The sequence below is a fragment of the Prinia subflava genome, chromosome 4 (genome assembly GCF_021018805.1).
Source record: "Prinia subflava isolate CZ2003 ecotype Zambia chromosome 4, Cam_Psub_1.2, whole genome shotgun sequence".
NCBI classification, from domain to species: Eukaryota; Metazoa; Chordata; class Aves; order Passeriformes; family Cisticolidae; genus Prinia; species Prinia subflava.
Genome location: NC_086250.1, coordinates 38,573,888 through 38,597,627, shown reverse-complemented (window position 1 = coordinate 38,597,627; position 23,740 = coordinate 38,573,888). Strand labels below are relative to the sequence as shown.

Sequence of the window (23,740 nt, the reverse complement as noted above, 5' to 3'; positions counted from 1 at the left end):
TAGAAAGATGCTTCGAGAATTCGTCACTTGGGAGAAGCTTGGGTTAGAACTGATCACAGCTTAGTTCCATGTTGATGTTTTCCCACTTAAAACAGAAATACATTTCATTTGGTGATCGCTATTACTTGGCCTTCCAGATGCAAATAAATGTGAATATAGACTGGTTCTGAACACTGTAACTGTTCTGAATGGAGAAAGACAGACCTGAACTGTTGGGATGGTTTTCTTACTCTAGGTATGATTGCCACTTCTCATTGAGTTGCCTCTGGTGATGCAGATCATTGAAAAGTACCTGAAATTACCAAAGCAAGAAAAGACATGTTAGTGAATCCTGGGATTTTGTTTTTCCATTTTGACCCACTTTTCTGTGTAGTGCAAAAGCGGCTTGTTTGCATGTATTGAATTATGCTTGGAAATCGAACCATTAGTGGCCTTGCTGTGGTTCTGTATCAGGTGTATGGCGAATTTTAAATTCTGAACTTTTTTTAATATCTATTTTAAGATGGTAAACATAAAAATATAAGCCTGTTGATTATATTTTTTTTCTATTATTAAAGCAAAGTTTTCCCAGCCTGAAAGAAGAGAATGATTATAATCCATATGACTAACACAGCTGAAAAAGATGGTAGCCTTTTCTTTTTCTCAAACCAAAGCAGATTCAAACTTATATTTGATTATCCAAACATAAATTTGTAAATTTTAACATCAATAACTTTCAAAAAGCATGTTGTTCACTCCACAATTAATGTTACATTTTTTACTGTCAGAGGTGATCTTTTTTTTTTTTTTTTTTTCTGGTAAGGATTCCTGTAGTGGTATTTCCTTCTTCAAATCAAATGTTATTTCTCACGTTCATGGAAATTACCAACATACGGTAAAGGAAGCAAGATCAATTACATTAAAATACTAAATACCTATGACACTTTAAAACCAATTAAGCTGAAATCGGGAACCTAAGTTCTCCTAAATAATACTTGATGATACAATTGTATTCAACTACCCAGACTTTCAAAGATGTGAAATGCCTGATTTTGGGAAACTTGTCACATGTGAGCATGGAACTGGTGCTTTGCTCCTTCGAGGTGGAAGAAGTCTGGCTCTCGTTTACCAATTAAATAAGCATATATGGAGACTTTAAAATCTGTGACTTAATTTCATATTACACTCTGGGTTGAAACAAGAGAAACAGATATAAACAGAAAACAAGGTGTAAGATTGAAACCACTTCTTAAGTGATACCATATTAATTTTAAAAACTGAAAAAAAAGAACATAACTGCGTTTTTTTACTGAAAGGAAGAAAACCTCAGCCCTTACTCATGTGGCAAATGGGTGATTGATTTGCCCTGTAGACTTTCAGACTGGCAGTTAAGGTCTGAGGCTTATTTAATATGTTTTTACATTCCACTAACACTATAAATGGGAGATACTAGAATGCTGGTTTTGAAATACCTTTATTTGAGATGGGTGTTTTTCCCCATAACTGGTTTTGTACAACAATGTTGCAAGGTAAGTTCTGAGTAGAAAACCCAGTGTTCTTGGAAGGAAGTAGAAGTATTCCTATTTCTGGCCCGTCCAACATGCTCTCACAGTCCTTGTTCCATATTGTTTACAAAGCTTTATTCAATAGTTAGCTCCACTTTCTCTGCAAATCCACTGCCTTCAGCTTCCAGGGTTAACATCAGTTTCACTGATTTGATTACACCTGATATTGTAGAAAACACTTCGTATTTAACAATTGTTACTCAAACCACCCTGCTTGTAGAAAAATCATGGGTAGCAGAGAGTCATGGAGGAAAGGGTTAAGGATGCTCCCCTGGGGTGTTTAAAAATGAACCAAAAAAACTGCCCAGGACTCAATCTCCTCCGCCTTAGTGCCTGGTACCACAAATACATAAGCACATGAGAACCTTCATAGGCTTAATTAATGTAATTGAGGACCCAAGTAATTCACGGGAAACCTGCAAATACATGGGTAAAAATATTTTTCACATGACTCTGACCTTCAATGAAGTGTCAGCTGCACTTGTGTCAGGGTTCAGGACTGACCACACCACTCCCTCATGGCTGTGACATTTCTACACTACAAAGATTTATGATCACATCACTTGGCTGCATCTTGTGTCTGAAATCCTCTCTGCCCCCAAGCCAGTACTTCTTGTACTTGTCTGTTTCCATTTCACAGTTTCCATGAAAAAAGGGAGAATGTACCCCAATACAGATTTGTGTATTGTAGTCAGAGCCGAGATTTTTGCAGTCTTAAGGAACTGTTTCTGTTGACCATGGAGAGACCAGAAACATTCTTTGGCATGACCTAGGCTGGGAAACAGGTCTATGGGGCCATCAGCCTGGTCCTGAGTGGCTCCTAGAGGGCCATGGCTATGGAAGAAGGCTGTCCATCTTTTAAATTATACTGATTAAAGTTACTAGTCACCTAAAAGAAATTTCCCCCTTTCCCCCTCCCACCTCCCAAATACCTGGTAACTTCCAATTGAAAATACTTCCGTGGCTAGACATTGAATGAAACAAAAAGGGAAAGTTGCTATCTGTCACATTTAAGAAAAGCCTCTAAACACAGCTGCCATTCTAAGCATGGGATAGCTAGATAGTGCTTTTGGTTTGAGATCCTAAATATAACAATTGCTATTAAAGCCGTATTTCAGTGTGCTTGGTTTTCAAATACCTTTTCATTGTGTCCCTTAAAATTTGCCACTGCCCAAAATTAATGCTAGTAGAAGTTGAACTCTGGTAATGCAGATTGGACTAAGAAGTTAGTCTGGATTGACAACTGATGCTTTTATTTTTATATATAGTATATGAATTAGGTTTTTGTTTCTCTATGATAAGCATGCATGCTCTCCTTTCCATAAATCTGAAAGTTTCCAGTACATTAAAAAGGCCTGAGGAAATGCAGCTGGATAACTTGCTTTGAAATTTTGGCTTTAATTGTTTCAGTAGCTTTACCACTTAAAACCACTTTACTGTTAGAAGTAAACTTTATTTTTTTGAAAATAATGTTAAAGCACATTGAACAATAGTTTTGACTGATTCAGCCTACTTCTGGATTAGCAGCGCTAACTAAGTTTGTGTATTATTTTTCTAGGCTTCAGTTTCTCATTTGCATTTCATATTGTCTTCTTGGTATTAATGAGCCAATATATGTGGCTATATGTCAAATTTTTACCGTTGAAATGACCAAAATAATTTTCTGTAAAATCACCTTTATGAGCTCCCTCTGGTTTAGCAAACAATCCAGTGAAGTAGCCAGTTTTCATGGCTGGACCATTCTGCATCAGCTGTAAACAGTCCTGATGAGGAGCGAAAGGCAGGCAGGTGTCCCAAAGCTGCTGTGGTGCAGGCATTGATGAACCTCTGTGGAAACCCTTCGGTGTCCTCGAAGCTCTTATTCTCAACTAAATGGTTGGTTTGGTTGTTCCAGAGATCTCTCTTCCCTTAGAAGGCCGGTTTACTTTCTGGTAGGCATCACAGTACTGATTTTTAAGAGGCATTCTGTTGTTTATGTAGACATTTGATTTTGGAAAATGTAGTTCATTACTGGCACTTGCCTGGAAGAGGGGCAGTCGGCATGCCAAGGACCAGCACTAGGCTTGGCAGGGAAGCAGGGGGGTGTGAGCCCCGTCCCGATGAGCGGCCTGGGTGCGTGTGGTGGCAGAGCTGCACCGTGGCTGCCCAGCCTCCGGGTGCCTGACCAAGGCAGAGGTGTCCTCAGCACTGGCCATACCAGGTGGGTCAGCTGCAGTTGGCCACAGGTAAGGCTGTCCCTTGGCTGTGGGGCAGGGAAGGGCCCAAAAGAGCAGGCAGCAACCTGTTCTTCTGCTGTTGAGATTTTCACACAGACACTGAACTTGCTGTGCCAGCTTTCTCAGCCCTGGTGGCTCCTGGTGCAGCCCGAGGTCCGGAGCCAGAATCCTCACTCCTGCCATCAGCAGGTGACAGCACAGCTAAAATCTTCACAACAGACCCCCTTTACTCTGCTACAATCATCAGGCATTGATGATCATTTTTCACTGCCAAGTGATCCAAATAGACTTTGAGTGCTGACCAAGTCATTTGTGCAGAAGTTCAAAATCTGTGAGATCACCTGGTGAATGCTAAGGACCGTTCCCAGTTAAAATACAGCTTTGGCACCTCCCCAGCTGTGGATGATGTAGGGATTGGATGCACACAGGAGGACTAACTCAAGGTTGCTCTGTCACCCAGTGAGCTGTTACCTTAATTTCCGTCTGACAGCACTTTATGTACAAGGGATTGCAGGGAGTTGAACCAAGTATGGAAGGCCAGCTGTTCAGGAGGTAAGACAGAAAGAAGCTACAGCTCATTTACACTGAAAAAGCAGAGCTGGAGCTTCCCTTTCAGATGTTCAATCCACCTGATTATAATTGTGTTTTTTATATTATGAAAACTCTATGCAACAAGCCTCCACCATTAGAGACTGCTGTCACCACAAATGCTGGCAGCAAAACCTGATGATGGAAATGGATGAACAGAGCCAAGGACTAAGCAAGAGGAGTTCAGTTTCTAGTATAAACACATAAGTAAAAAACCCATAGTCCTGGGCTCAGAGCTGGTATACTTTTCCAGAAACCCTTTGATAAGCAGGGCAGGCTACTGCAAAGCAGCTAGCCTGAGAGGAGTGTGGTAGTGCACTTGTGCAAGCAAGGACAATATTTACATCCATCTATATTCATGGCACAGCGAGGACTCCTAATAGCCTTCCTGCCAAACCTTGCTCAATAGTCCATTTGGAGAACCTATGGATCAGCTTCATTTATAAAAGTTTGACATTGCACTCTGCAGTGGGAAAGTGATTGGAACAGGAAAGTGCTATTTCTCAAACTTCCTCTGTGTTTCTGTACTTTCTTGTCCGCTGTGTCATCAAGTTCATCTGTCAGCTCTGAGGGTCACATTTTTTTCTACGTAATTGCCTGTGATAAAGATGACAGAATACAAATGTAAGTATTGCTTATGGTACTTTGGCACTGAAGAGCTTATTGTGTTGCTACAGTGGGAAATGCTGGGTAATAACCAAACTTTATTTGCCAAATAAATGTATGTTCTTGAATCAGCAGCTTTTTTTGCAAACCTGCTTGGAAGAGAACACTTCTTAGGCTGAATCTTCAAAGTTCAATACCTTCCTGATCAAAGCAATTCCTGTGTGGGATAGCTGTCATCTTGCTTATCTGTTACCTCTGTCCCTCCTGTGCAGATGCTGGTTTTGGGGCTGGCCAGAACACTTTACCCTGCACGCCAAAAAAGTTAACTTTTGGCCAATTCCTATTATGTCCCTTCTCAATTAATAAGGTGAAAAGAGAAGCTGGCTTCTTTCCTGTAGATAATTTGATTTCTTTAATTACAGATCAGTTTCCTCCTCTATGCACAGAGACTTTGCAGTTTTCGATGCCTGGGGTACTAAATGAGATTTTATGTAAGATCCAGGATTTAACCAAGCCAGTGGTGGTATGTTGCCTTAGAGAGGGTCCACAATGCACCCACAGGACCCCACCCACCCTCCCTCTTCCAAACATTGTACATTGCATGATGGTACCCAGTATTAATCCGGACTAGCCCTCCGCACAGCAAATCTGCAGGGTCAGATAATCCCGTTGCAAGCTGTCCCTTTCCACCCCCGGAGGGCCCTGAATTAGGTCAGACGGGATTAAATTTGCATTTTATTTATTTATCTTTTTTTTTGTTCGTGCCGGTTCCACGCACAGTCAGCCTCGGAGGAGGCGGGGAGGGAGGCGGGGAGCGGCGGGAGCTTTAGCCGATGGCAGTGGCTGCTGCCCGGCAGCGGATGCCAACGGCAGCCGGGCGATGGCGAGGAGCCGGGCGGCGTACGAGTACACGGAGGCGGAGGACAAGAGCATGCGGCTGGGTTTCCTCCTCATCGCCGCCGGCTTGCTTTCGCTCTTGGGTCTGGGCTGTTGCTGGCTTCGCCCGGCGCTGCAGGAGCGGGGCGGCGGCGGCTCCGCCAACTGCACGGTGCTGGCGGTGCGGCAGCTGGGGGAGCGCTTCGCCTGCACCTTCTCCTGCGGGGCCGCCTGCCGCGGCACCGCCCGCTACCCCTGCCTGCAGGTGCTGGTCCGCACCTCCCGCTCCTCCGCGCCCGCCCTGCTCCATGAGGACGAGCGGCAGCTGCGCACCAACCCCAAGGTGAGCCCCGCGGCCGCCCCTCTCTCCCCAGGCGCGGGGCAGCGGTCCCGCCCGCGGTCCGCGCCCTCTCACCGCTCTGGCGCCTGCCCGGCGCGGGGCTCTCTCTTTGGGATGTGGGGCTGGTAAGTGAACTGGGGGAGCATCCGTCCGAAATGCCACTCTGCTTGTTGCTCAGCAAAAAGTAGTATATCTCTATGGTGTGTATCTGTAAACACACCATGTCTGTACGTCTATATTTATAAGTTGTGTATATATGTGTGTGTATATATATATATATATATATATATATATAGCGTCTCAGGGAAGGATTAGGCTCGATACTAGGAAAAGGTTCTTCAACCAGAGGATGGTTGGGCACTGGGACAGGCTCCCCAGGGAAATGGTCGCAGAACGAAGCCTGACAGAGTTCAAGAAGCGCTTGCTGTCAAACACACGGTGTGACTCTTAGGGCTGTCCTGTGCAGGGCCAGGAGTGCGTCTTGATGATCCCACTGGGTGCCTTCCAGTTCGGGTATTTTGTGACTCTACATAGCATAGTCTAACATACTGTGTATAATGTATAGTGTACTATACAGTGTATGACTCTATATACTGTACTTAGTAGGATACATGCACACACACATTCACACAGACACTCTCACGCTTCGCGGCCAGCCCCGTTCCCGGCCGGTCCCGTCCGCGCCCGGAGCGCAGGGAGAGCAGCGGAGCCTCCTCTGCCGTTCCCGCCGGAGCCCGGGACTCCGCTGGGGAGGCGGGGAGAGGCTCCTGCTGCCGGCGGGGAGCTCTGTCTGCTCGGGCAGCGCCCGGGGCCGCTGCACTGCGCGTCCCGGAGGGTGCGGGACTTCCCAGCACCGCTCCCCAAAGCGCACGAGAAATGTTAATGGAGCCGCTGCTGGCGGGGAGCTGGCCAAGGGGCTGCACCAAAACAGAAGTTTCCTCCGTGTTGTTTTGACTCTTAAACTCCTCCATCACCCACACGAAAAAGGAGCAAATGAGGAATTCGTGAAAGTTGCATCTTCCAGCGAACTGGGGAAGTCTGAAGGCAATGTGTGATTTGTACTTTCTCTTTCTTTAAAGGCAGTTATTCTGCCTTCTCCTTTTCCTTTTTATTCTGGGTAAAGATGGCCTTGACAGCACACATCTGAGTGGAGGAGATCTTATTAAATAGTTTGAAGAAGAAATAAAAATGCGTCGGATTCATCCTACGTCTGAAAGAACTTGAAATTGGGAGTGTGCCGGAGAAGGAAATTTCAGCTCGTGGACCAAGCTGTGGATATAACATGGAGCCAAAGCCAAGGGCTGTGCTAAACACGATGCAGGGGTCTGTTTGCAGGGGCTGGGAGGCATGGCTGGCTGTGCAGCTGGGATGTGCAGCCTCGCATCTCCTCAGTCATACTCGCACTGGTGTGCTCTGTCCCTTGTTAAGTTCCACACTCAGGGTTTGAGGGTTGCTTTTTTACCCTTGGCAGCTCGGAAAGGTGGTCGGGGTAAAAATCAGCAGAGTAAGTAACAGGATGGTAAATCTGACAGGATTTGGATTAAATTGTTGGCACGGCTCAGAAGTGATGAGTGATTGGAGCTGCAGTGCTGGATGGAGCCTGATTGCAAAGCAGATGAAATGTTGGCCTGTGAGGAAGCTTTGCAAATCTTTTCCTGGGAGTGCTGCTGCCAGGCTCCCTGTGGAGAGGGAAGTGGTGGAGGGGTGTACCGGGAGTGCTCCAGCTGCCCGAGCTGCAGGACTTCTCTAAACAACTCTCCAATTTCAGGTGGGCAGGGGGGAGTTGGTAAAACGCAGGAGAAAAGTCACCCTTTTGCTATGGGGTGAGGCTGACATGGCTCTGCAGAGGGTGCAGCGTGGCTCTCCCCCAGCACGGTCCTGTGGCTCTGTTGTGCCCATCTCCAGCAAGGATGGGAGCTGGGGGACAGAAGGTGGGAGGTGGGGGGTGAGTGCTGATTGCCACCAGAATGCCTGGGCTCAGCAACTCTGGCAGCATCCTCAGGTTCAGCAGCAGCTTTCAAACTGAACTGTGGCTGCAATACCTTTCTGAGTAGTCCAAGTGTTTAGGGTAGTTTTGGTTTTTCTTCTTGACCCTATTTTCTTCTGTGTTTCTGGAAGTGTGGTGGGAAGATAAGGATTGCACCTGCCCAGGGGCTGAATTGCAATTGCAGGGAGACACTCTGAGATGCAGAAGTGATGTCTGTAAATGTCACTCAGAAAATTACTTTTATTTAACAATTAATTTTATGTTAAATCTTAATAAGAAAACAGAGCTGTTGGCAGTGTGTGGTACATTCCTGCTTTTACAAATATCTGTTTTCTTTACCTTCCACCTCTAGGTGTAAGCTGTTTACTATGGAATGTTGATTACTGAGGATTAAATCTGATTTACCAGATGTGACCAAGCAGAAAGGATGATTTTTTTTTTTTGATGTAACTGTATTCTTTGGTAGTAATTGAACTTATCTCAGTGGAAAACTATGTATAAAAAAAGTGCTCTAATTATTTCCCCTACATAAGAAGCTTATGTAAAACAAAATAAGAAGAAAAGTTGGTTAGGTCTCATCAGGAAAACATACCTTTGTAAAGGACTGAAGTCTGTATCTGTTGATTTGGTTTTCTCATGTTTTCCCTAGTTCAAAGACTGCAGAGCCAAACAGTTGTACTCTCCTTTAATTTTTGATTTAAAATCTCACTGTCTTTAAAAGCTTTCAGGATTTTATGCTGAAATACATTAGTTGGAGCCACAGAGTAGGAATCTGCTGGATTTAATGCTCAGGATCCCGTACATGTTTATGAACAAACACTTAGAGCGCTGTTAACCCTTCCTGTTCCCATCACATTTTTGTACTACACTTCCTTGTGTTCATGCACTTAGACATACATATGACATGTTAATCAGTTTCAACTAGCCAGAAGGGAAAAAAATACCCCGATTTTCTTTTGAACAGTTTTTAAACTTTACTTCCTGCTTAGCTGCTTCTCTTTGTAGGGTAGCAATTTTTCCCTGTAAAGCAATAGTGTGGAAAAGGTATAGTTCAGGCTCCTTACAACACACAACTATACTAAATCAGTTGGGAGCTTCACTCTCCCCAAAAATTCCCAGTGTATTTGATTAAAAAAATCTTCTATTTTCTGTAGTAGAGTGGGCTGACATATAAACACATCACAGATATGAATCTGTCTGTTCTAATGAGGAAAGACCTTTTTCTAGATGTAGGAAATTTTTTTTCTTCTCCTGCTTTTTAAGATAATCACATCATTGTACAGCCCAGGATTCATTTTGGCTCTTAAAAGATTATATAGCTGGGTCAGAGTTAATCCAGGAATGTGTATATAAAGCACCGGACACGATTACATTTGTGTTCAGTCTGAGTGATCTGTGGACTTTTTTTTTTTGACTGCTGTCTCAGAGGAAGAAATTTATTGGAGTGACAGTGGCCTTTCTTCAGCTGCCTTGATAGCAATAATAATCTCTGAGATAAGGTTTAAGAGGGATTAATTCCAAAGTCAATTTGTGGCTATCGCTCTCCGGCCATCGGTGGCGCACACAGCCAGCGCAGGGACCAGGCCACTGCTCTGCCTGGGGAAAGCGCCAGGGCAGCCTGGCAGCAGCTGAACAGGTCTGCTTCCTGGGTTTTTAGACATTTCCCTTCCCACATCTGCAGTTAACTGCAGGGTTGGAGGAAGGTGTCCCCTGTTTTGCCAAAGAAACTTTTAGGGGAGGGATTGGCAAGACAGATGTTGACAGCTGTGCAACAGGACCTGGTTGTCCCCATCCCTGTCCCCAGGCAAGGAGCAAACCAGCTGCTGCCCCTTGTCTGCACTGCACATCTGCCCGTGCTCCTGTCACACTTCTCTGTATAATGGCTCCACCTGACAAGATGATGTGCAGTCATCTGTGCACTTGTAAATAGAATTGGGCTTAATGTTTAGACTCTCCTAAGTATGACCCATGGCAGAGGAGGTTTCAAAACAAAATACAACTTCACAATAATTTTGTGAGAGTCTGGTGCCTCTGGTGAAACATTCAGACTGTGTTTGGGCTGGTGCCTGCGACAGGCAAACTATGCAGATACTGCCCAGCAATTCCTCTGGAAGCAGGCCCAGGGGCCATGGACAAACTCTATCACCCACTTGTCTCACGTGGGGCACCACTCCCTGCCTCGAGCCCCTGTAAGGGGTCATGGGTTTGATTGCTCCCAGTGGGTTGTGCTGATGATGATCCTCACTGATAGATGCAGGTGAAAATCAGACATGGTGCTCAGCTCCCATTCCCTCAGGACACTCAGCTGGAAGTGGCAATTTTTTGTACTAATGAAGTGAGTCCACCTTCTCCTGTCCTGCCCCAGGGGGATGGCTGTGGCAGCCCTTCCTCCCTTCCATGCCGTGAGGGTAACCCAGTAGAGAACTAGTGACACACACAAAGTTAGAAGCTCATATATTGCCTGGTGTGGTGGATTGACCCCACACCTGGCTGGACTTCAGGTCCCTATCCAAGCTGCTGTATCAGTCCTCAGGTGGACAGGCGAGAGAAAATATAATGAAAGGCTTGTGGATTGAGATAAGGACAGGGAGAGATCACTCACCCTTTATTGTCATGGGAAAAATGGACTTGACTCAGGGAAATTAATCTGCTTTATTGCCAGTTAAATCAGAGAAGGGTACTGCATAAATAAAATCAAATCTAAAAATGCCCATCCCTTACCCATCTGTTCTGTTCTTCTTGAGCTTTACTTCACTCCTGATTTTCTTTACCTCCTCCTTCCCACCAGCACAGAGGGACAGGGAATGTGGGCTGTGGTCAGTTCATCACACTTCTTCCTCCTCACACTCTTTCCCTGCTCCAGTGTGGGGTCTCTCCCACAGGAGACTGTCCTCCATTACCTTCTGCAATGTGGGTCCTTCCCACAGGCTGTCCTTCTTTATCAAGTGCCCCAGCATGGGTCCCCCACAGGGTCACAAGTCCTGCCAGAAAACCTGCTCCGGTGTGGGCTCCTCCCTCCACAAGATCACAGGTCCTGCCGGGACCCTGTTCCCGTGTGTGCTTCCTGCAAAGTCACAGCCTCCTTTGGGCATCCCTTTGCTGTGGTGTGGGGTCCACCATGGGCTGCATCTACTCCAGCCCGTGTTGTGGGGCTTTGCCACACCAAACAAATGGTACATGCTCTGTCCCATAGTTCAGCAGGAGCCAGGAGGATGGTCCTCCACATGTCACTTGGAAACTGAGTTTGAAGTTGCTCTTAAATTACTTTGGTTTATCTTCTGTTGGGCTGAACTGCTTCTAATTTTGGCTGGGATATCTCTTGGCATTTGAAACTTTCTTGGACTTGTCTTGTAGTCTATGAAGTCTGTCTTTTTTTATTAAAAATGTGGCTGAACTAGGCAAGAATTGATTTTTGAAAAGCGTGGAATGCAACCTGGAACTTAAACCATAGTCAAGAGTTCATGCTTCTGTTCTTTCTCTGTGATATGGAAGAATATCTGCCCTCATGAAGTGTTCAGAAGGACCAGGAATCTTCCCATGCATCTGCAGGGACACTGAAGTGGGAGCATCCAGCAGCAAACACAGATACAAATCCTACAGAACCTTGGTGTAAAGATGTATTAGCTGTTCACTGACATTTTTACTGGTTCTAGCTTGCTTTCAGCCAGCATTTGTTTATGTTTTGACATCAGTATTTCATGCCACGTTTTGTAAGGGAGGACTACAGAATTAATGTCTCAGAAACTGCCTATTGCCAAAGTGGAAGTAATTTCACATTCATCCATCAGCTCACAGCAGCAGAATTTGTGAGGATATGATCTTATCTGCCTGCTGAATCTGCTTTGGAGGGTGATAGAGCTGGTCAAGCAAAGGGCCCTAGAAGTGTGCTTGGGAGGCTGAGTAAAGAGAGATCCAGCCCCTATGTGGATCAGAAAGGGTCAAAAAGCACTTTGGGTTGGTGGGGGCTGTGCTGGCATCCTGGGGAGGCAAACAAGGCCCAGTGTTTGTGCAGCAGCCAATATGTTCACACTGGGATTGCACCTGGGGTGTTTCCTGGGGCTCAAGGCCTTTGTCACATTGAGTTGATGTTTCAGGGTGGCCCCTGGGATTTGTATTTGGACAGGGGCCACTCCTCTCTTGAAGATTGTTAATCCTCAACAGGCAGAAACTGTGAGGCCACATCAATTTATGGTAAGACCCCAGGTGTCTCCTTTGTGTTTCCCACATGAAGATAAAGAGGAAGAGGTAGAAGTGTATCCAGCATGCTTTCAGTCAGTTGAGATTACTTGTGCATGGAATGGTGTGAAGTTTGAATTATGGAAAGCACTCACGTTTTGCCCAACTTCCAGGTGTCCCTCCTGTAGATACTGTCAATACTCCCATATTCTGTCTTGCTCTGGCATGGGAAAATACAGAAGTGTTGCCTGGAGAAACTGTCTGTGGGCCCCTTTACATCTTTCAGACAAAGAAAAATCCCTGCCCTGAAAAACTCAATTTTTAATATCTTCACATTGAGCTAAGAGCATGGGAACTGAAGGGAAAAAATGTGAAGCACTCTGTGATGAGATGTCCTGGGAGACTGTAAAAGCCTGATACTTGTCTGTTCAGATGGGCATCTCTTGGGAAAAGAGATCTCTCTGGTTGTTTCTAAGCCTGAAACCCAGGATGGGGCTAACAAACAGTTCACCAGGTTATGAACTTTGTGAAGGATTCAAGTAATATTTTGTGGGGGTGGAAGGTCTCTGAAGGATCCAGAGAAAGTTTAACCAGGACTGGTGAGGCAGTTGCACTTTCATAGCAGAGGACAGCAGTAGGCTCAGCCAGGAGGAAGAAACATTTCAAACATTCAAAAATTTCAAATTCATATCCTATTTCAGAGGATAGAGGAAATATGTGTAATGGAACCAGCAACACAGGAATAGGAGTTTTGAAACAGCTGGGTGAGTTTAGGCAAAATAATGTCTATTGGTACTTAGCTGTTTTGTCTAATTCTGCATTTTGTGTGCTGGCTAAATGTGGCTGGTTTGAGAGCTCTTTCTAGAGCCCCTAAAAGCTGGGGGCTGCCTACAAGCTGGGGGCTTGGGAAGAGCAGAGTGGTGATTACAGTCAGATGCTGGCAGTGAGTGCACAGCTCGTGGGATATGGTGCCATTTCCAAAGCAGGAAATGCTCCATAAAGGAAAACATCAGAGTGGAGGATTTTGGAAGTGCTGGACCCCGGGCCAAGCAGGGAGAAAGGGACCAGCTGCGATGGTGCAGCATGTTGGTGCTGCCAGGGGGCCAGAGCAGAGCCAGCAGTGCTCTCAGGTGTCTTTGTGCTGAATTTGCTGACTCTGCCCAGCTGCTGCACAGATGTGTTTATGCACTGGGAGTGTGGAGGAAAAAGGGGGGTGTTTGATGCTCCCAAAGCGGACAGCCAAGACAAAAATTCTGCTGACCAAGGGATCTTATCTAAGATGGCAAGAACAGTGTGTGATGAACCCTGCATTCTGGTTTCTGAAGTAGAGTGGTGGTGCCACTCATTCCTGTCCTTCATCAGCAGCAGTGGGACAATCCTGGTTTAGGGTCCTGTGAGCAGGGAACTAAAGGGAGCTCTGTGCCATGGCAGCACCAGACAGGCACCCACGTGAAAATGGGGATCCTTGCACGTGGAAAAGGTGGGTTTCAGTTTGGAAGCAGCAAGGAAGAACTTGTAGATTCCTTCATTCTGTAGCATGCATGACATTGGCAGCAATTGCAGGTGCTGGCAGAAGTGGTCAGATTTTACATGATGAGGGGAATAAAACCCCCAGATTTCTCCTTTTCCCCTGGAATGGCAAAGCTTGGAATCCTCAAGCTGTTGTATGGTGAGCATGGACTTGTAGGTCTGTACCTCTTAGGTATAGTGTGCAGCTGAGGGTAAGATAAGCCCCAGTGAAACCTCAGCAGAAGGCAGCTCTCACTAGGCACAGTGAGTCAGGGTGATCTTTATTCTCATGTTAGAGAGGGTATCGCTCTCCTTGCTGTTTCTGCCTTTAGGATACTGTGGAGAAATTAATGTTGTGATCATATGTGAGCCCCCTTTAGGGGCTTCCCACACCCTTCACCTCTTGCTTCCTCATCCTCCCTAAGTAGGAGGATTTTTTGCTACCTTCCCAGTCACACATTTTTTTGTTTGCAGCTCCCAATTTAAAAGGAATTAAAATCCAGTGTGTGCGCCTGGGGCCTTGGCATCCACATGTCCTGCCGGGTGAAAAGCCTCTGTATTATGGGAGGATCAGTTCAGCTGTGTTACTCGGTGTGGTTCATCATCTCCTCTATGGATGCCTGGTGAAAATGAGAGGGATTGTGCTTGGACACTGGACTATGACAGTGCTGGCACTTGATTCAGTGCACTATTTGCTTTCTGTTGTTTAAATGCCTGTGGCTAGGAATTAAGGGTGGTGTGCCAAAGACTTGGAAAGAAGGGGGGGGGGTGTGTGTGTGACCCAGAGGGGAGCCTCTGAAAGCCCAGTCCCAAGGGCACCAAGCTGGGGGAGGAATTTCCCTTGATCTCTGGGCTTTGAGCAGATGTTTGAACGTGAGCAAATGGCTCAGCTGCATGCTCAACTCCCCTTGACTTCTGTACAGCAGAAGCAGATGCTGAACAGCAGATTTCTTCTGAAGCAGGGCTGTGAATCTTATTTCTTCTTTCTTTGTGTTATAACAGTGGAACAATACCTTTTATCAGTGAACAGCAGCCAGATATCCCATCATCTGGGAAAGCTTGCTGCACTCTTTGGGTTATTTATTAGCATGATACTTAACAAACCTTGTGATTACGTGCCTCACTGAAAATAGGAAGTTATTCAAATCCAATCCATGCAGCTGGCTAGGAATACATCAAAATGAAATGATCATTTTCACATTCATCATGCCAAACCCCAAGATGTTATGAGGTGTTTGGTATAAGAGTGGAACAAACATAACAAAACCTTTATTTTGTTTCATAACGCTACTATATTCTTTTCCAGTACCTGTACAGAATAATTAGCAATTGAAGAGATGTTCAGCTAATGTTTCTTTTCTGTTTCTTTGGAGGTTTTGCCTATTATTCTCTGTCCATTTCAGTCACCCTGGTGTCATGAGGAGAACGCAGAGAAGTGATGCCCTGTGTTCTTGAGCACAGCAGTAACTCTGTTTTGCAATGTGTCTTGGCAGTGTTCGTACATCCCTCCCTGTGCAAGAGATGATCAGGAGAACTCTGAGAACGTCACGTACAAGCAGAAATACTGGAAAGAGAAAGTGGGTTCTCAACCATTTACATGCTATTTTAACCAGCACTTGAGGTGAGTAATCTCCATTTGGCTAGGCAGGAGTGCTCATGCATCTGCTTAACAGCTGTACATTGGCTCTGTTTGAAAACATATAAATGAATGCATATGTATATACACACACAGAGACCCCCCTCCAGGGCAATGTGGCTTGATCACACAGAGCTCAGTGCAGAACTTTGCAAGACAGCTCTGTTGATGAAAAACTATACAGAAAGGAAAGGAGTATTTTTACCACTTGGAGTAAAAATATAAAACTCTGAGAAAAGTTTTCCTTGAAACACACAATTTTTATAGCAAAAAGCTTCTTGACTTTTAACCCTCAGATGGCAGATTTCTGGTGTAGATATTAACATTCCATTTGTCCATAGAAAAGAAACCCTACTGTGTTCAAGGAAGAAAAGGGGAGATCAGTAAATACTACAAACTAACTCGTAACTGTGTAATAATTGTGCAGTTGTGTTCAGAGAGGATTAACGGATCAGACATGTGTAATAAACAGCAGCAGACCTGCCAGGTTTCATACATCCTTGCAGAGTAGAAAGTTGTAACCTAAAGCATCTCCCCTTCTCTTACAGTTCTTACTTTTACTGCCAGTGTTGATGTGACTTCCATGTGTATGAGAGTGATGGGTGGTTTCCTTCCTTCAGTAAACAGAAAGGGGAGGGAGTCCTTTTTCCTCTCTCTTTCTGATGGTGATATGCCAGGAAATAAAACGTAACACGGCTGGAGGAGGAGGTTGGTCCTATCACACAAACACTTGTAAGTTAAATAGATGAGGGAACAGCCCATGAGTTGCAGGTGCAATTCAGGGCTCAGTGTGGGGGTGTGGGCACCAGATATTTAAGTTCTTGAGAAAGACAAACAGGGGGAAAATGGATGGCAGGCAGAGAAATGCCTGACTCTCCTGTGGGTGATCTGCTGAGTGCCTTGGGAGCTGCAGGTTTGTCCCAGGCTGGCTGCAATAGCTGTCTCTGGAGAGGCTGTAGGCCTCGTCAGCACGCTCGGATGATTTTGTTGTCCCTGGTTAACTCTTTGCAGAGGGACAAGACCAAAACCTTGTAGCAAATTTTTGTTCTTTAGAGGGGAAAGAAACATTGCTTACAGCATGCAGAGGTGAAAACTTAGGGCACTCCGTGTGATGGCATCAGACCTACCAGGGACCTTCTTGGGAGTCCTCTGGTCCACAAGGTGCCAGTGCTTGGATCTGGTAACCAGGAGCCGAGTCACGATTTTGGTTTTTCTGGGCAGGCAGCAGTTGCCACTTCCTTGTGCTCCTTTGAGCTTGGAGTGCAGCACCTACTGCCCAAGTGAGCAGGAGAGTCAGAAACATGGGATTGTCTGCAGGAGAAGTCATGGCTAGGATACATCTAAACTGGTGTGGAAAGGATGATGTGAAAGTTAACTTCTTTAGTCAGTGGAGAGAAGCAGGAGCCCTATATCTTACCCCAAGGTAAACGCCTGATGCCCATCAGATGCCCAGAGATGTTTATTTCTCTCCTGTAAAGGAGTGTAGGGTGGTAGGTGCTATGTGAGCTGATTCTCACATTACATTTTGGTGAAGCAAAGACAAAGCTTTTCTGAGGCTGCATGCTGCCTAGCGTCTGACATTTATGTAAGCTGGCACTGAGGAACTGTGCAGCACTCAGGAAGGGTTTTCTTCCCTAAAGATGCTGAATCCTATACTGCTAAAAGCTCTTGCCAGCACAATGGCTGCCTTGAAACACTGCCTTTTGCTGATCATACAACAATTCATACACAGCATAAGAGAGGCTCACTGCCAGAGATACTAGAAGAGAATCTAAACCAAAATGTGTACACTGTCTATTTTCTTCTGGAGATAGCAATGAGCTTTGGGAGATAAGTTCTGCTGACTAGGAATGTGCTTGCTTGGGTATACTTTTAGAGCAATGATGACTAAGCAGCCTGCAAAGCAGTAAAAATTAACCATAACAAAGTGAGGGAGAAATCTGTTCCTTTCAAAATAGAAGTGTACATATCTTCTGACAGTATTTTTTTCACTGTGTGGATAAGCTAACTGTTCTGTCACTCTGTATAAAACATATAGTAAATAGTTCCTTAGAGAATGTAGTATTTGTAACTTTAATATTCCTTCTTTTGAAATAGCATAATAAAATTCTAGGTAAATATACAGGCAATTAATGAACATCATCTCCTCTTCACTGTATTTACTTCATCTTCACTATCAGAGCTGTTGTGGCATGCAGAGTGTACCTCTTGGGTAACATCTCCCTTTCAGTTTGGTGGTTTCAACAGGTTACTTTAAAAAGATGAAAAGAGGGGGTAACATTCTTACAGTTCAAAGTTATACAAAAGGGATGAGAAGCAGACTTAGCAACTTCAAGCATTCTTAGTTACTGTAAATCAGCCCAGCAAAATTAGCTGCCTGACATTTATCTTAGGAAATCCAAGTGCAGCTTATCTCAGAGCTCAGTGCTTTACTGAAGAGTGAGGTTTTGCTATGCCACTGTAGGCACTTAACTTTCGTGTCCCACTCTTCTCTAACAAGCTTTGGGACAAGGGCTTCAAGCTGCATGGGGAAGCTGCTTTTTCTGGTGAAGGTGGCTGCCTGTTGACACGGTGATACCCCAGCCTGAGGGAAGCCCACCTCAGCAGAAACCAACCTTCCATGTTTCAGACTCTAAAATTAAGGACAAATTCAGATGAAGTTCTCAGGCTGCTGCCAAAGGTTTGGAAGGCACTGAGCTCTAGGGCTTTGGTGTTCTGGATCTCACACTGAGTGTCCCAGGGGTCTGCAGTCATGACCTCATGCAAACAAGGGCCACAGCTGCATGCCCTGAAGTGGGAGCCCTGCAGGAACAGGCAGGATGGGGGAGATCCTCTTGCTTTATTTCTTCAAATTTCAGGTCTCATTGACATCCACGACAAGAACAAAAGGGAGAAACAAGGATTGCCATGAGCTCAGACCTCACTGTCTCAGACAGGCAGGCAGAGAAACCTGTGTCAAGTTATTTCTTATTAGTGGCTGATGTATGTGGTGTTATTGCTTGTTAACTCTGGGTTTGTCCCATATGCAGGAACGGTCTGTGTTTCCTTTGCTGTGGCACAGCAGATGAGCCAGCCATGTTTTAACCTCCTCTGTGTTTGCTGCAGGATGCTGTACACAAATTTATCAGAGATTTGAAGAGCAAACCCTGTCAAGTGATTAATGAAAACCTGTATGTTGTTGGGGTGCCCTGCAGGATTCCCACTTACCTCAGAATAATTATGTGTGTCAACCAAGGGTGCTCAGGTAGCAGGGCTGCTCATCCATAAAATGTTTGAATATAAATCTTGGTTTGCTCTTTTACTTCACAGTTTTCTAAATCAATTCCCTCCACCTGTGGAGCAGTGCTTCGGCCCGGGGGGGGGGGGGGGGGGGGGGAAGGACTTTACTGTCAGTAAGACACTGTGCTGCCTCTGCATGCAGCCATCCAGCTGGGGATCTCTGCATCTTGCCATAATAAGGGGAAAAATGACTGTTTGTCAGAGCAAAGGGATGTGAACATCCGTGGGGGAAAAAAATCAGTGCATGGCAAACATCTTTAAATCCAGATTGTTTGAATACAAAAATATTTGTGCTGTTTCCCTATCCTGCACTCCACCTCTGTCAGCTATTGCTGTGTGCCATAAGGTTTGCAGTGTGGTTCATAAGGGATGACTGATATGTTTATGTGCCTATAACCTTTTGGTCCTATGTGACTTTTTGGTAATCCCTGCCCTGCAGTCTCCCCATGGTGTCCAGTAATTGCTCTGAAGGCTCTGATGGAGGCCTGTTTTATCTGGTGTCTGTTTGAACTACCTGGCAGAACCTAACAGGGATGTTTTGTACAATGCAACAACTAATCCAGCTAGCCCTGCTCAAAGCTCCACAAGGGTCTAGTCCTGAGCTCAAAGTCCTGCTAAAAATAAGTCCTGGTCTCACCTTTTAGCAATGACAACAAAATTCCTTCCTCCTTGTCTGTTCAGTGAAAGGGAAAGCTGTATTTTCAGAGTTAAGGCAAAGGCTTCTTCAGAGGTTTTTTCCAGAGTTGTTTGGCCTGGGACTGCTGCTGGGCAGTGGCCATCACTGTTTGCAGCAAGAACCAGGTCTGAATGCCCGAGCATGGCTTGCAATCATTTCCCCCTTCTGTCCCACTAGGTCTCTGTCTTGCCTCTGCAGCTGTTTGTGCATGGATAACTGCTATTAGGATTTTGGGTGTAGCCCCTCAAGAGGCTTTGCATTTACCAGAAACCTGAATGGCAGCATTGCTAGAAGAAGAGACTGCCAATAATCAAGCTTAAGGGGAATACGTACAACCCCTCTGCCAACATCTTTGAACAGAAGTACCATATAAAGTCACAGAGCAAAGACAGGTTTATTAAAGACACTGTACTTACAGGAGCAAGGCAATAAATTTAATTGTATGTACTGATTTTCACAGGGAAAAGAAACATGTTTCTAGGCATGAGAAAGGTGTTTCTACTCCTTTGGGTTCAACATCACTGCCTCAGCTCCAGGGGAGTGATGCTCTTAGCCTTTCCAGCAAAGAGAGGTCTTTACCATGAGAAGTCTTCCTCCAAGGACAGAACAGTCTTCCTTTTCTGTTTCCAAGTAAAACAACAAGCCTTCAGTCTGTGGGAGCAGGCAGGTCACCTTTAAAAAAGTAGCATGAAATGTCAAAACTGCTGGCCTTGCCAAGCAAACCCAAAGCAGTTAGATTACTGTGTTTCAAGTGCCACAGATTCACAGAATACTTTGAATTGGAAGGCACCAACAAGGATTATTGAATCCAGCTAATGACTCTGCACAGGACCGTTCCAAAGAGTCACATGTGCCTGAGACCACTGTCCAAATGTTTTTTGAACTCAGACAGTCTTGATGTTGTGACCACTTCCCTGGGGAGCCTGTTCCAGTGCCCAACCACCCTCTGGGTGAAGAACCTTTTTCTAAAATCCAACCTGAACCTCCCCTGACAAAGCTTCGTGCCATTTCCTTGGGTTCTGTCACTGGGCACCACAGAGGTCAGTGCCTGCCCCTCCTCTTCCCCTTGTGAGGAAGTCACTGCAGTGAAGTCGCCCCTCAATCTTCTGCTCACTGAACAAACCAAGTGACCTCAGCCACTACCCCTATGGCTTCCCCTCAAGGCCCTTCACCATCCTCACGTCCCTCCCTTGGGTGCTCTCCAACAGCCTAACATCTGTCTTGTATTGTGGCACCCAAAGCTGCACACAGGAATCAAGGTGAGGCCACACCAGGGCACAGGGAGTCCTGCTGCACCTAAAAATAGCAGTAATACTTATTTAAACACAAACCTCAGCTCAAGACTTACTAAAAGGTTTTGTTTTTGACTCTTCCCCGAGAGGGAAACTCTTTTAACTAAGTCACAGTCACATCTATAATAGTGTTTGACATCCCTTGCTGCTACCTTTGGGACCTATGTTTTTCAAAACATTTAAGATTCATAGATGCTGCTGGTGGAGGCAAGGAGGTTCAGACCTTCATGGGAGTCTCAACAAATTGTCCCTGTAGGAGCCTCCTCAAGTCTACTGAGGCACTGCTGTTTGCAGCCCAAATCACAGCTTATTGCTGAAACAGCCACTGCTGGGAAGGAGCTGAGCTGGGAGCCTTGGCCACCCCGGGGCAGGCTGGGGTCCTCCTGGGGATGGACTTTGTGCAGGCTGCTGCCTGCCAGGGCAGCTGGGCTGGCCTGGGCCAGCAGCAGTCCAGTGCTGAGGACAGGGACCAGCTCCCTGCCCAGACCCAAACCAAGCCAGGGCTTGCTTCATCAGGAGCCTACATGTGGCCCCATGGACACATCAGTGGTCAAAGATAACAGCAAGGCTTTAATTAATCTTTCAATCCATTTCACAGGGCCTGATAACGTTTGAGGTAGATATGTATAAATGCTGCCTGGTATTGTGTTTTTGCCAGAGTGGTTTTGCAATCCACAGTCAGTGTGATACTGTATCCCTCATGGCTGTTTCTGATGACCACATTCCCTGGAAGATGTAAAGCATCAACACTTTTCTTTCTTAATTTTTTTCTTTTTTAATCCAAGTGAACTTGTTAGCCTGTAAACACTGCAAGTGGAAAGCTCTCACAGTCTGCTCTGAGTGCTGGTGATAAAAAGGCAAATGCCAGCAGTGAATGAAATGGCCTGTTTTTAATTTTCTAACACTTTGGCAAATAAAACACCTTTACTCTTACCATGTTAGATGACTTCCTCTTATGATGAATTGACAATATTGTGTTGATTTATGTTTTCTCTATCTTCTGTTCCTCTTTACAGGCCAGATGATGTGATGCTGAAGCGCACCCATGATGAGACTGTTCTCTTGCACTGCTTCCTCTGGCCCGTGGTGACTTTCCTGGTTGGAGTCCTCATCGTGATCCTGACCATCTGTGCCAAGAGCTTGGCTGTCAGGGCAGAGGCAATAAAAAAGAAGAAGCATTTGTGAGTGGCAAGGCTGCTCATGGAAAAGAAAAACCTGCAAGAAGGTCTCGGGCAGGGCAACCTGACACACCTGCAGGTCTGCGGGAGCACCCGGCTGCATCTCCTCCCAGGGTCTGATCTCTGGTGGAGTTGCTCTTGTCTCAGGATTGTTCTTGGGAGACTGCCCCATGAAATGCCAGCTAATTGCTTCTTCTGCTATAGCACTACATAAGTATATTCTACCAAAAAAAAGAGAAAATCTACACTGCACCAAACATGCTGTGTGTTGTTAGTGCTGAAGAGCAGCCACCCAGAATTGAGGGAGTTATAAAACTCCATGATGAGTAATCTTTGGTAATGTTTAATACTGAATATTTAAAACATTTACTTTAGATAGAACGTATTTCCAAAATAAGAAAATTTTATTGTTTTGGAGGTTTTAACTTTTGGAGGGTTTCTTTTGTTTTCTTTTTTTTTATTATTTTTCTTTTTATTTTTAGCTTTAAGGCAAGCCTAATGTTGTGCTGATTTGGTTTTTTTTCCTACTGTGTAGAACTTAATTTTAAAATTCAAACTTTACCTTCTGTCTAGACAAAATCTTTCATCGTCACCCATTCACTGTGATGAAATGTAGAAATCTCTCAGAAATACTTCTAAAAAAAATGAAACAGTTATTGGAAAAGATGATTAAATGCTGGATCTAACTTTGTTGCCTCAGTGGTATTCAGTCCCTACAGTTTCTCTTGTCCCCTCTCAATACCCTCTTCACGAATGCTCCAGGCTGTGAGGAGCAGGGGTTTTACAGTAATGGTTCTACATGAGTGTGTTCACCATCTTCTTGCCCCAGTAGTGGAGTGTCTGAGTGCTTGCTGAGGAGAGCCTGTGTGTTACTGGTGTGACTCACACCACCAGAGAAGGACATCAGCTCCTTGTAGGGCTGTTTGCTGCTGAGCTGCCTATCCCAGTCACACCAGCTCCATGAAGGCCCCCTCCTAGGGGATGCGCCAGAAAGGACAGGGCAGTGTGTGCATGGAATCTTGCATGGAATCTTGCTGGGTGTGCTTTCTCTGCTTGCCCCAGCTCCTTGCTGTGTGTGATGGGAGTACCAGCCATAGTCCACTTGCTCAGCACAGAGAGTTCCCTGTTTCTGGCAATCTCTCAGAGCACATTTTTGTGTGCTGTGTTCAGGGTCTGGGACCAGAGCAGTTTCATGGCACTTGTCACTGCCCCCCCAGGGCTGCCCCCCTGGGACCAGCTGTGCAGCTTGGCAGTGCTGGAATGCAGCAAAAAGGAAAAGCCATGTGGCTTGGGCAGGAGAGTGAGTGATTACTGGCAAAGCACTTTAATCTACATTAACAATTCTGCAATTCTGAACACACTGTGCATTGCACTAATCTCTGATATTCTTAGTATTATGTGTAAATACCTTGGCGTTTTTTGTGATTTTAACACAGCAGAAATATTTTCTGAGGATGAGAAAAGTGCTAGATTTGAAAGCCTGTTGGCACAAGGCATGATAACAAACCTGCTTGTATTGCCCAGTGTCCTTTTCAGATTAATTGTATTGTGTGTTTTAGAGTTGATTTCCATAAGGCCTCTTGTATGCACTGTGGTGCCCATTGATGAGGGTGGTGCATGGCAAGGGCAGCAGAGTGACCGGACATCATTCACTGCTTCCCTTCTTGCTGTGTGACTTTTGGAGTGTCCTCTGGTCCCAGTCCACACTGGGATAGCTCTTCCTTCAAAGCAAGTTAAGAAAATATATTTGTAGGGGCAGGAACTTGATGCTTCTTGGCACATTACTCTGTATGAAAGATCCAATTGACATTGGTCGCATATATTCAAGCACCTCCAG

The 23,740-nt window shown here is 45.3% G+C and overlaps 1 protein-coding gene across 1 annotated transcript; it reads left to right on the top strand.

The window, feature by feature from the left end:
• The first annotated feature begins 5,680 nt into the window (after positions 1-5,680).
• On the top strand, positions 5,681-22,975 carry KCNMB4 (potassium calcium-activated channel subfamily M regulatory beta subunit 4). The gene is made up of 3 exons (XM_063394910.1): positions 5,681-6,173; positions 15,336-15,463; positions 21,742-22,975. Exons 1-3 carry the CDS (start codon positions 5,835-5,837, stop codon positions 21,908-21,910), a joined length of 636 nt encoding a protein of 211 aa, XP_063250980.1. The 5' UTR covers positions 5,681-5,834; the 3' UTR covers positions 21,911-22,975.
• Positions 22,976-23,740: the final 765 nt, after the last annotated feature.